The 11,951-nt window shown below is 46.2% G+C and overlaps 3 protein-coding genes across 4 annotated transcripts in view; all 3 read left to right on the forward strand.

Moving 5' to 3' along the window:
• The first annotated feature begins 449 nt into the window (after positions 1–449).
• On the forward strand, positions 450–1,786 carry LOC101759240 (protein HVA22). 2 transcript variants are annotated; one of them, XM_004973596.3, is made up of 5 exons: positions 450–748; positions 887–913; positions 992–1,114; positions 1,212–1,399; positions 1,519–1,786. In XM_004973596.3, exons 1-5 carry the CDS (start codon positions 702–704, stop codon positions 1,521–1,523), a joined length of 390 nt encoding a protein of 129 aa, XP_004973653.1. In that variant the 5' UTR covers positions 450–701; the 3' UTR covers positions 1,524–1,786. The 2 variants fall into 2 exon arrangements, with proteins under 2 accessions (XP_004973653.1, XP_004973652.1); XM_004973595.3 differs by having other exon boundaries at positions 1,212–1,395.
• A 4,709-nt stretch (positions 1,787–6,495) lies between these two features.
• LOC101760339 (STOREKEEPER protein) lies at positions 6,496–8,422 on the forward strand. The gene has a single exon (XM_012847152.2). The coding sequence runs from the start codon at positions 6,592–6,594 to the stop codon at positions 8,101–8,103; it is 1,512 nt and encodes a 503-aa protein (XP_012702606.1). The 5' UTR covers positions 6,496–6,591; the 3' UTR covers positions 8,104–8,422.
• A 3,429-nt stretch (positions 8,423–11,851) lies between these two features.
• The window catches only part of LOC105914606 (probable transcription factor At4g00390), a 1,608-nt gene continuing 1,508 nt past the window's right edge, over positions 11,852–11,951 (forward strand). The window contains exon 1 of the mRNA XM_012846862.2: positions 11,852–11,948. Within this exon, the coding sequence (XP_012702316.2) occupies positions 11,852–11,948 (97 nt within the window). The remainder of the gene's footprint in view (positions 11,949–11,951) is intronic.

Raw genomic sequence — 11,951 nt, forward strand, 5'->3', positions numbered from 1 at the left:
CCAAAATGTTGTTGTATTAAACTCTCGTAACAGTATGTATTCTCGAAGAATGACAACGCTCCATATGGCCCAAAGCGGCCCACCCCATTTGGACGAATAATAAATTCAGCAACGGCCACAGATAAGTCACGGCCTCACGGGGCCATGGCGCCATGCTCCCTCCTGCTGAGCCTGCGCAGGTGGTGGACACGAGTGCCGTCGGTCATCTTGCACGTGTCGCCACATCGCCACGTGCCACCCTGCCTGAGAGGACCGGCCGGAAGTCAAGGACCCAGACCGACCGACGGGCACGCGCAAAGCGGCGAGCGACCCACCCACCGTAAAGTCACCCGACCTACCCATCACTTTACTTGGTGCCGCTGCCGCCGGAGCCCGAGGGGGCCTTTCGATAACGTACAGGTTCACGTCCTGCGACGGTGATCCATACTACCCTCGAGCTCGAAGTGATCCCTGGACGCCACGTCCAAGCCAAGCACCCGATGCCGTCGCCACCTGCCGCTCTAGCGGTATAAAAAAGGAGCCTATCCCCTTTTGCAACCCTACTGAATCTCCGCTGTCCCATCCGCCGAAGAAATCTCTACTTCTCAAAGACGCTTCGCTGCCGTCTAGTAACTTGAAGCCAACGCAGGCGTCGATCTAGTCACTGTGTAGAGAGTTTTGTTGGGCGTTGAGCAGAGTCGTTTGATCGATCCGAAGGAAAAATGGGCAAGTCGTGGGCGCTCATCACCCACCTCCACACCGTCGCCGGGTATGTAGAATCTCTACATCTTACCAAGCCGTCTCGTCGATCGTTTCGTTCTCCGTTTTCTTCCGATCATTTTTGCGAGTGTGCAAGCCGTGTCTGATGCTCTGTGTGTTGTTTGCTGCTCCTCTGTTACGTTTGCAGGCCGAGCATCACCCTGCTGTACCCTCTGTAAGTGATTTATCCATGGAATTTACTTGGGATTACTAGGAAGCCTCTTAACTACTAGCACTGATGGTGTTTGTGCAGGTACGCGTCGGTGTGCGCGATGGAGAGCCCGTCCAAGGTGGACGACGAGCAGTGGCTGTCCTACTGGATCATCTACTCCTTCATCACCCTCCTCGAGATGGTCGCCGAACCCGTCCTCTACTGGTAACTAAGGCCGTAAGCTGGAGATCAGCCGTTCATCGTGTTCCTCGTGCTCAAATCTGACGCCCGATCTCTTTTGAATCTGTTCTAAAATGCCCAGGATACCGATATGGTACCCTGTGAAGCTGCTGTTCGTGGCGTGGCTGGTGCTGCCGCAGTTCAAAGGCGCCTCCTTTATCTACGAGAAGCTCGTCAGGGAGCAGCTGAGGAAGTACCGCGCCAGGCACCTGCGCACGGGCGCCGCCGCGGCCGCCGCCGACGACCAGAAGGTGCACATAGCCAAGGTAGGTAAGGATCCGATCGAACTCTCATGCTTTGTAAACCTGTTTGTACTACTGTTTCCTTGCTACCTGCTGTGCGTGTTAATTTTCTTATGTTTCTTTTGTTGAAAAAAAAAACAATTGCAGACTGAGGGCGACCATCTGCAGTGAAGGCGACGAGATCGGGCAGAGATCAGCAAAAACTTCTGTAGATTCAGTGCTGCTCGTGTATCCTAGCTAGATATATCGCTGTTCAGTGGACGTTCAACACACTCCTTCATTTGGCGCGCATCATGTATGTGAACTCCGAAGTGTGTTCGTGACCCCGTACTTGCACGAAATGCTTCTGCTGCAAAAGCGATAAGGTGTATACAGTTCTCGGCTAAGTATACGTTGTGTTGACCTGTATGTTTCAGTTTTGGTTTTTCTAGTTTTGTCTATATCCATAGATATAGACATATATACACATAAATATAGTGTCAAACTATACCACGCAAATATCTCAAAATGACCTATGACCTACAATGCATCTAGGAATGATCTATGAGTAGTCGAACCTAGGTTGAACTCAGGCAAATCAGAACAATCTACAATTTAAAAATTAAAACTAGAACAATCTACAATTTGAAAATTAAAACGATGTACAATAATTTGAAAATTAAAACGATCTGAACGATCTACAATTTGAAAGTTAAAATCAGAACATTCTACAATTTGAAAATTAAAACGATCTACAACAATTTACAATTAAAACAATCTACAACAATTTGAAACGAAAAACGGAGAGAGTAGTTCACGCATAGCATCCGCGCCAAGCTAGCTACGAAACTCTGTCCCATTAAGCAATGAGGACAGGGCGGATTAACGAAAGGAAATTTGAGCCTTACTTCAACGGAAGATTTAAGATAGTTCACTTCACAGTTGGTTTAGATCAAAATACTTTTTTTGAACTGAGTTTCCTTCTCTAGCTCTATTCATGGGAGATTATTTTTTTGTTTTGAACTGAATCAGGAGCTCCGGCCCAAGCACACGTTATTTGTTTTTTATTCGGGCGAGAGTTGCATGGCCAATCTGTCACAGCTCTGGTATTATCTGTAGTGCCACACAAGGGCAAAAGTCATCAACAAAATGTCCTCTGTTATAGTTTGCTAACAAGCAGGGCTGAACAAATTGGCATAGAACTAATTGGCATACTTTAACATGATATAAAGTAATGTGTGTGTAAAGTAGTGTCTTAGTCGCAAAGCGCAAGATTAGTGGTAGTGACGAACAAAATTAGGTGGAGGGATGTGAGGGGCATGTGCCCCAAACCTTCAAGTGGTAAAACAGGAATTAGTGGAAATTAGGATAATAGTAGTTAAAAATACACACAGAATTAATGTTTAGGAACATGGTGAGAAATGTTTACAACATGGTGAGAAACTCTACGTTCTTTTCAACTGCAACGCTGCATCACCAACTGCACATTGATAAGAAGATGCAGGCAAAACTATTGGCAAATATGATATGATGCATGTCCGAGATACACGATTGATGAGAGTATAGTGGTGCTGAATTTCGCACCTAGAGTTTTTAGAGAAAAATATTTTTTGGAACAAACTTATCCATGGCTCATATGCGTGAAGGAAACTAGGAAACTGCAGGCTAGGTTCATGGCTCTCACAAAGCCTGCACGCATGCAGCAGTTGGTGGACTTGCGCTCCGTCACTCTGCGCGTCGGTCCCAGCTGCGTGCACCAGTCAGCTGGACGTGCGTTAGTGCATAGGCTTGTGTGGGTATGGCTGCCGGTACCCGGTGGCCCCAAAACCATGCATGCGTGAAGTCATCCACAGCCTATCAGATTTAGCGAATTGCTCGGCACAAGCGAAAAAAAGCAGCATGCAAGCTACTGCTTGTCTTCGAAGAGTACTAGAGCGTTCAGAGATAATTTTTATATTTGGATGCCATGACGTCATGACTTTTAAAAAGATAGATCATGTTCTCACATATTGTCGGTAAGAACTATTTTTTTCATGAATTATAGATGTGTCACACATATAATTTTCTCCAAATTTTATGGTGGTTCAGCTTTTTGTCTCGAGCTAATGAACACATGAACAAACTAGGGAAGAAATCAATCGATTGGGAGCTCTCCAATCGACTACAACATACGTCCCCATTCCGATGGCAATCCTGTCATCCTTCTCGCCACCCTACGGTGTCAAGGACCTACAAAGACATCACCATTGATGTCGGTGCTTATTGTTGGCCCTCCTCACCCACAAGGAGCGCTACACATGGGTCCTAATGCTCCACTCCTAAGTCCTAAATCGCACCTTTTCCCCGTAAACCTCTCCCTTTGTCTTGCCCTAGGTCGGTCATCGCGCGATTCTGCGATCCCATCATCACTTCTTAGCACCCAACCGTTGCTTCCTTGTAAATGTTCATTTATCACATGTAAATACTTATTTTAGACCTTGGTTTTAATATAAATTATGTTACATTTAGTAGTGTGATAATATACCAAGTGGTGTTCATCCGTTACGACTCACGAGCATATTTGCTAGTAAAGTTAAAAAGAGGTAAAACGTAGTTGCGTCGAAAGCAGGGGTAAAATACAGTCCCCCTCTTCCTAAATATGCATGCGTGTTCTAAATATTTAGTTGACACACGCAATTCTATTTTACCACTACTCTCGATGGTTTCTAAAGGAATTTTTAGCCTAAAATTATGATAATAATGATATAAAATCTGACCCAGTATGTGATTAATACTTAGTCACTATGTAATGACTAGTAGTTAAAAAAACTGAAACAAGTAGGGTGTTGGCGTCGCCGGGTTAAGTAAAGATATACTCAACTACGAGAGAGGGCACCTGTTCTTCTTATCTCTATGTTAATCACTCCTTATTCCGTAAAGAAAAATAAGTTAAGTTCGTAGTTGAATGTATCTCTTATTTCTAGTTTATATTAAAAAATGCGTTTGTGTTAACCTGGCGAGCAGTTAGGAGAGTTGCCTAACTTACATGTGAAATATATACATCTTCATTTTCTTTTGGATGTCATTACTATTAATTAACTCATGCAAATATGGTGTCCAACAAAACATTCAAAATTTCAAGTTGTGAAAGGCTTATGTTCCTTTTTGCTTTTTTACATAGTTTACATTTTTTATTTTTTAATGCCTCTCATATTGATATGTATGTAGTGTTCGTTTATGTACAAACATACACCAAACCTACACATGTACACCGCACTGACCGCACTGACACCACGCGTACAGAAACAACCCTACAACTACATCTAGATACCTGACAAAGAGATCACCAGGACCATCTATAACGGGCGCGTCGCATTCCCTGTGTGGCTCCACGCGTGAGTAGAGACCAGCTCCGATGAGACACCAGTGCCCATCCAAGGGATCGAACGCTGGCGGCCCGCACTGCTAACCACTCAAGCTACGGCTCGTTATCGTACATAGTTTATATTGTTGTCTTAGAAAAAAATTTATAGATTCAAAATTCTGGAGCCTACTAGTCTCTAACTTATAACAAATTATTACTTCTTTTAATCGGAAATATAAAATCCTACGGCATCGATCCGGTCTCCAATACCATACTTATTATGTAAAACAGAAAAGGATATATATGATGAAAGTATTTTTTTCCTCAGGTGTACAAAATTTATATATTTGCATTCAAAAGTAAAAGTTTTCATATAGGATAACTTTAATTAGAGCTGCTACCTCCATTTTAAAAAGAGTCATTTAGTGATGTATGTGAACAAATATTTGTCATGATATACAGCCAGAGTGCATTTCTGGTTATACATTCTGACAAATGTTTGTCCAAATATATAGTTAGAAATGCACTTTTTCAGGAGGGAGTATATATTTTCTTCGATAGACGAGATAGTAAGGGCCTGTTTGGATACACTGTGTTAAAGTTTAAAAAGTGTTAAAGTTTTAACACTCTCAAATGAAGTGCTAAAGTTTGACACATTGGGGTGTTTGGATGGTGTATTAAACTTTAACACCTTTGGTGGGAAATAACTCCATTGCCCTCTCATTTATGGCTGGTGCACTACCCCTCTTCCTCCTCTCCGAGTTTGGGTAAAAATCAAGTCGGGGCCGGCGGAGGTGTCGGGGCCCGGCGGAGGAGGCGAGGCCAGGCGTTGGAGGCAGGGTTGGCGGAGGCGGCGTGGCACGCTGGCAGAGGCGGCGCTCCTGCGGTTGGGGCGGGGTCGGCGGAGGCGGTGGGGCCGGGCGGAACAGGTAGGTGGCAGGTGGTGTGGCGGGGTGGAGAGAGAGGGAGGAGAGAGAAGTGGGTAATGGTGGAAAAAAGTGGAGAGGGGGATCATTTTTAACAAGCTTAACAACTTTTAACACCCTCTTGAGGTGTCTTGTTAACAACTTTTAACACCCTCTTGAGGTGTTTATGAAATTGGGAGTGTTAAACTTTAACACATCCCTTTTAACACGTGTTTGGGAGGCAATATGATAAAAAGATGTTAAAAGTGGGGTGTTAAACTTTAACACCCATATCCAAATAGGGCCTAAGGTGCATGGTGTATCCCATCGCCATACCATACCACAATTAATAAAAAATGTGCTAAGGCACGGTTGCTTAAAAAACCATACCACAGTTAATTAAGGGGGTGTTTGGATACTATATGCTAAACTTTAGCAGTGTCACATCGGATGTTCGGATGCTAATTAGAAGGACTAAACATGATCTAATTATAAAACTAAATGCAGAACCCTAGGCTAATTTATGAGATGAATCTATTAAGATTAATTAATCCATCATTAGCAAATGGTTACTGTAGCACCACATTGTCAAATCATGGACTGATTAGGCTTAATAGATTCGTCTCGCGAATTAGACTCCATCTATACAATTAGTTTTATAATTAATCTATATTTAATACTTCTAATTAGTATCAAACATCCAATGTGACATGTGCTAAACTTGGCGTTTGGAATCAAACACCCCCTGGTTGATTACCTCTAAGCTACAGAGTCAGTGACAGGCATAACCCAGTTTTGTCCGGATCCTTTGCGCCAGTGAAGCCTTCAGGTTCGGGAACCGAACGCGCCGCACCGCACCCTCAGTGCTCATGACCCACCCAACTCACCCCCCACCACCCCCCAGCAGGCAACAGAGATAGCGGCGAGGGGAGCAATCCAGAACAGGGATTCAAACCCAAAACCCTAAACCAACTCCTCCCCCCACTCGCCGGCATGGCCCCGAAGCGCCCGGCCGCCGCCGCCGATGCTGCGGCGGGGTCAGGCTCCGACGCCTCCGACGGCGGGGCGGGCGACGTCCGCTACAGCCGCCGCCGCCGCCGCCGCAACTCCCCGTCCCCGATCCCCTCCCGCTCGCCGTCCCGGTCCCGATCCCGATCCCGCTCCAAGACCCCTCCCCCCAACCTCCGCCCCAACGCCGCCGCGCTCTCCTCCACCCCCACCTCCGCGGGGGCCGACTTCGTGGCCGCATCCGACTCCGATGCCGATGCAGGCGGCGGTCGCGGCCGCGTCTCGTCCCCTAGGCGCAGGGACCGCAAGGGTGCCCCCCGCGACCGCCTCGACTCCGATGCGGACGCCGACGCTAGCGCCGGCGGCCGCGCCCCATCCCCGAGGCGCCGCCGCAAGCGCTCCCCCAGCTTCCACTCCGACTCGGACGCCGACGCCGGCGGCCGCGTGCCGTCCCCGAGGCGCAACCGCGAGCGCACCCCCCGCCTCCACTCCGACTCCGACTCCGACAACTCCGCGGCGGCCGCCGGCTCCGAGGACGACGGCGCCGGCGCGGGCGACGCCTCGTCGTTGCCCCGCGCGCGTCGTTCCTCCCGCATCGAGACCTCCAACATCAAGCCCGTCAGCACGCGCCCGATGGAGGCGCCCCGCCGCGCCCCCGCCGGGTCCTCCCAGCGCCGCTCCAAGCGCCGCCACAGCTCCCCGGGGCGGGCCTCCCCGGAGCATCAGAAGCGCCCTCCCCGGGTTTGGAGCCCTGAAGACGAGATCACCATACTGAGTGCCCTCGTTGAGTACCGTGCCAAGAAAGGCCAGCTCCCGGCGTCGATTCAGGACACAGGCAAGGTACACAGCCAGATTAGTGGTCAGCTCACTGCTAATGCGTCCACTACCCAGCTTAGTGATAAGGTTAGGCGCCTGAAGCATAAGTACAAGTTGCTGTTCACCCGTGCAAGGAATGGACGGGATCCTGACTTGCCAACGCAGCATGAGCGTGATGTCTATGAACTTAGCAAGAAAGTGTGGGGATTTAAGAGTGGTGATATCTTAGGAGGATCTCATGCGTATGAGGATACTGGAGATGCGGAGAGCAATGAGGAGCAGGAGATTGAAGAGAGTGATGATGCTATGGAGAATGGGTGGGAGCACCATGAACGGCCGGGCAAGAAACCAAAGGCATTTAGATTTGAAAATGGCAATGGCAATGCACTTGCGGCTGTGGGTAGGGCTAGCCATGGCAATGGTAGTGGGAGAGATGATGCTGAGAAGGGAAAACAAATGTACCCTTACCTGTGGGAGGCTGTTGCGGAGCTATCGAAGGAGCACCCGAGCGGACCAATATTCAGAAAGGCGTTTGGTGTACTTGAGAAGTCAAAGGCACAAGCTATGGAGGAGAAGCTGCGGAAGTTCAGAATGTCAGAGATAAGGCAACAGCTGCATCGGATGGACCTGATGAAGGAGACAATGCGGATGGTGCTTGATGCACTGGAGGGTTCATACTGATTAGGTTGAATTTGACGAACTGCTGGATTCTGGAATCTGTGGTTCGGTGAGTATGTTGCTCAAAAAGGGGGACCTAAGTCTTCCAGTTGCCTAGAATAGTCTTGGTCTAATGTTATGGATATATGGTTCGTTGTTCTACTTTTGTGGCGAAGGATATGATGTCCTTGATCCCAACTAAACCTAGATCAAGGAGTTATGAACGCTACTTGTTATCCACCCAAAAAGGTTATGCTTTATGTGCTTAGGTGCTAACTTATGCCTATTTGTCATGTTGCTGCTGCTATGTTTCTGTTTAATGTTAATTACATCTTTGGCTATATTCGTTTCAGTTTTCCCGTTTCAACTGCATCTGTGCATATGAATGTCATTGCATTTCATCGAGGTTGAATCTAGCTTGACATTAGCCAAAATTTTGCGATCCGGTGAACTGAACAATTACAAGCTTGTTGCTTATTAGGTTCTTCCAACCGGAGGAAGTAAATCGGTGTCCGCTGAAATGATATATGTTGGATTGGTCAGGACTCAAGTGCAGGATTGCGAAATGCAATCAGATTTGTTGCTTGTAGTTATATTTACCCTTGATGTCTGTCATGTCACACTCCTGCACTTATGGTTTGCTAGATTTGACTTACAGAATCTGAAAAGGCTTTTTCAAGTTTTGATATAGAATACTTTGGAAATCGTCTCACTGTACTGTTATAGGATGAACCTATAGTGGTCAATCGCCCTTTTGTAAGCGATGTGACCATTAAGTGCTTGGAATTGGAGAATGTAGAAATCTGGATACCTGGAAAGATTATTTAGAGCTATCCTAGTCTTTTTTGTTCTGAATTGTCTCAGGAGTCGGTGCAGTGAAAGATGACTGGATGAGTTTATCAGGGATCTGCTTAGTGCTCAGATCATATAGCTTCGGGCCTAAGCAATATGGATGAAGATTATAGGGGTTCACATCTATGTGGATTATTATGCTTTTGTTGTCATGTTGGTGATTGGTTAGCCTAAAATGCTAAAGGAGTATAGGGTATTCTTTTTGGGAATATTTTTTGGTTGATACTTGCAACCTGTTTGGATAGCACAGATTTGGGCCCAAACGGCTACCTAGAACAATCCATCTAAAGTTTGCTACTAGAAAGATAACCCCTCGCAAAAGGGGGTCGCAGTGACCAGGTCCGGGTGACTGTTTACCAAAAACATAGGTCTCAGCAAAGTCGTCCATCAAATGTGTCTGAAAAAGTTTGCAGTATATACGTGGCTAAGGGCATCAGTTGGGATATACTTTCTTTTCTGTTTTCTTTTTTCTTTTTTTGAAAAGGGGTAAACTTTTTGTCCATGTTATCTGAACCAACATAATCATGTTAAGGATGATGAAACTTGTTCTTCTACTGGGATTGGATAATCGACATCTAGTTTTATTGCTTGTACAACACACTATTTGCATGAGGCTCCTGATTCTCTTGGGCTAGCAATCTATAGCATGTCAGGCCCTTCATTCTGCGACTCAGATAGGCTGGATTCGTGCCTCAGCCGGAAGTTTTGTCAGGTGGGAAGGTTGGAATTCAAATAGGTTCATTTTGGTGACCTGAAGCCGTCAAGCGCTGCATGTGTCGCCTCAACTACGTTGTCGTGCATAGACAGCAGTTAATATTGAGGCTTTGCTGTCTGATAGCTCGAACACGTTTCTCGTTATGCTTAATTGCAGATGCCACGGGAGCCCAGGACCTTTAAAACACACATCTTGTATCTTCACGAGTAAGGGGGTATTTGTTTCTTTAGTAGCTCCTAAAATTCCTATCACATCGAATGTTTAGATGCTAAGTAGGAGTATTAAATATAGACTAATTATAAAACTAATTGCACAGATGGAGACTAATTTGCGGACGAATCTATTAAGGCTAATTAGTCTATGATTTGATAATGTGAAGCTACAGTGTGCTAATGATGGATTAATTAGGCTTAATAGATTCGTCTCGTGAATTAGCCTCCATTTATGTAATTAGTTTTATAATTAGCTCATATTAACTAGCCTTCGAATGTTCGATGTGACATAAATTTTAGTCGGGACTGAAGATCCAAACACCCCCTAAGCTACATTCGTGGTTGCGATTGGTACAGGAATTAGGAACACTTGCATATCTTCGCACACTAGGGGTGTGTTTGGTTGCTGGTATGATTTGGTTCATGTATGGAATGGTTTAAAATAATAATGATCTGGGTGAATTGTACCAACCCATCCATGATGAAGTTATCCTACTTAATATATTATTCTATTGAAACATGTGGTACAACTAAATTGTTTGAACCCTACCATCCATGATCATCCCTGCATGCATCAAGTGGTGCATGTAACTCAGCACACTCTAGTATAACACCCGTGCTAATGCCACGGGAATATTTTGAAGCCAAATCAAACCACAACGATATATTGTTTATTGACAAATCAAATTAATAGCATAGCATTACATGACACTGTCTTTTATATCTAGCATGTGAAAAACGGAGGGAGTACAAATAATAAGGCTCAAGAACAACTGAACCACCAATGGTTCTTAATCAAGGTCAGTACTGCACCTCCCAAATCCCGACTATGTCCTGTGTCCTCAGTTGAATACACAACTCAAATCAGATTTGCCGCACAGGTCTTCAATCCTTGGCTAGCACCGATTTCTTTTCTTAGATGTTCTTCCATTATATGTTGACTTCCAGCTCTTTAACCTTTTTAAATGAGAAAAAATAGATTGACAAAAAAGGAAGCAACAAGGAATGAAACAAAATAGTGGCTGGACACAATTATTGACGAAGTTGATTTGATCAAATGGCAAATATGCAAATAGAGCAGTTACCTTCTGCTTACTTGAAGCACACCCTGCATATACAACAGAAAACTGATTTTTGCAACAATTTTGTTTTAATGTTTTCCAAATAGCATATGAATCAAGCATATCGATTATGTGACAATACCTGAAATCAAACTTTCCATTAATAAGCTTCACTACGTTTAATGACGAAAACCAAACTTCAGATGTAGAATCGGTGAGCTTTCAGGACAGTGGGAGCTTACCGTGTTAGGGGATGGGGATTTTGTCGAACATCTTTCAAGCAGTGGAGCCGTGGAGGCGTCATTGCTTTCGCTTGCTTGCACGCCTGCCATTCCACCCGTGGAGGCGGGGGCGAGGCCGGCGGGGACGAACCAAATAATATTGACCGGAGTGAGTAAACAGAGAGATGATATGATGATAGAAGTTTGCCCTTCATTTCGATAGAGTTGATTTTTTGGTGCAAAGATTGGGGTGTACAGAAGAAAACCCATCTTTGTTGGGGACACAAGATTGTGCGGCCATAGAAAAAATCGAACTGGTGCATTAGTAGGGTAGAGTAGATGCACACGATCATGCACATACTAACATCTTGAATAATCAAATATTGCCCGGCATTAACGTTTCCGGTCACTGACAGTCTGACACCCTTCTTAAACCCAGGCTTGTCCTGGTCCTGCGTCACTGCTTCACACGAGCCGAACGGCGCCGGCACGGCGGCACTGCCACACGCCCGCACACAGCCCAGGGATTGTGGGCTCACCGTGACATGGCCCACACGTCAGTGAGAGCCCCCCCCCCCTCCCCTTTTTCGAAAGAAACCCCCCTAACAAGAGAGAGGCAGAACAGAGCGGACCGGCGGCCGGCGACGGCGAGGCGAGCAATCCCGCACAGCTACCAAAACCCTAACAAACCCCTTCCCCCCACTCGCCGGCATGACCCCGGAGAGCTCGGCCGCCGCCGCCGCGACGGGGTCAGGCTCCGACGCCTCCGACGGCGAGGCGGACGCGGGCCGCTTTTACAGCACCCGCCGCA

This window comes from Setaria italica, chromosome VI (assembly GCF_000263155.2).
Source record: "Setaria italica strain Yugu1 chromosome VI, Setaria_italica_v2.0, whole genome shotgun sequence".
Lineage (NCBI taxonomy): Eukaryota > Viridiplantae > Streptophyta > Magnoliopsida > Poales > Poaceae > Setaria > Setaria italica.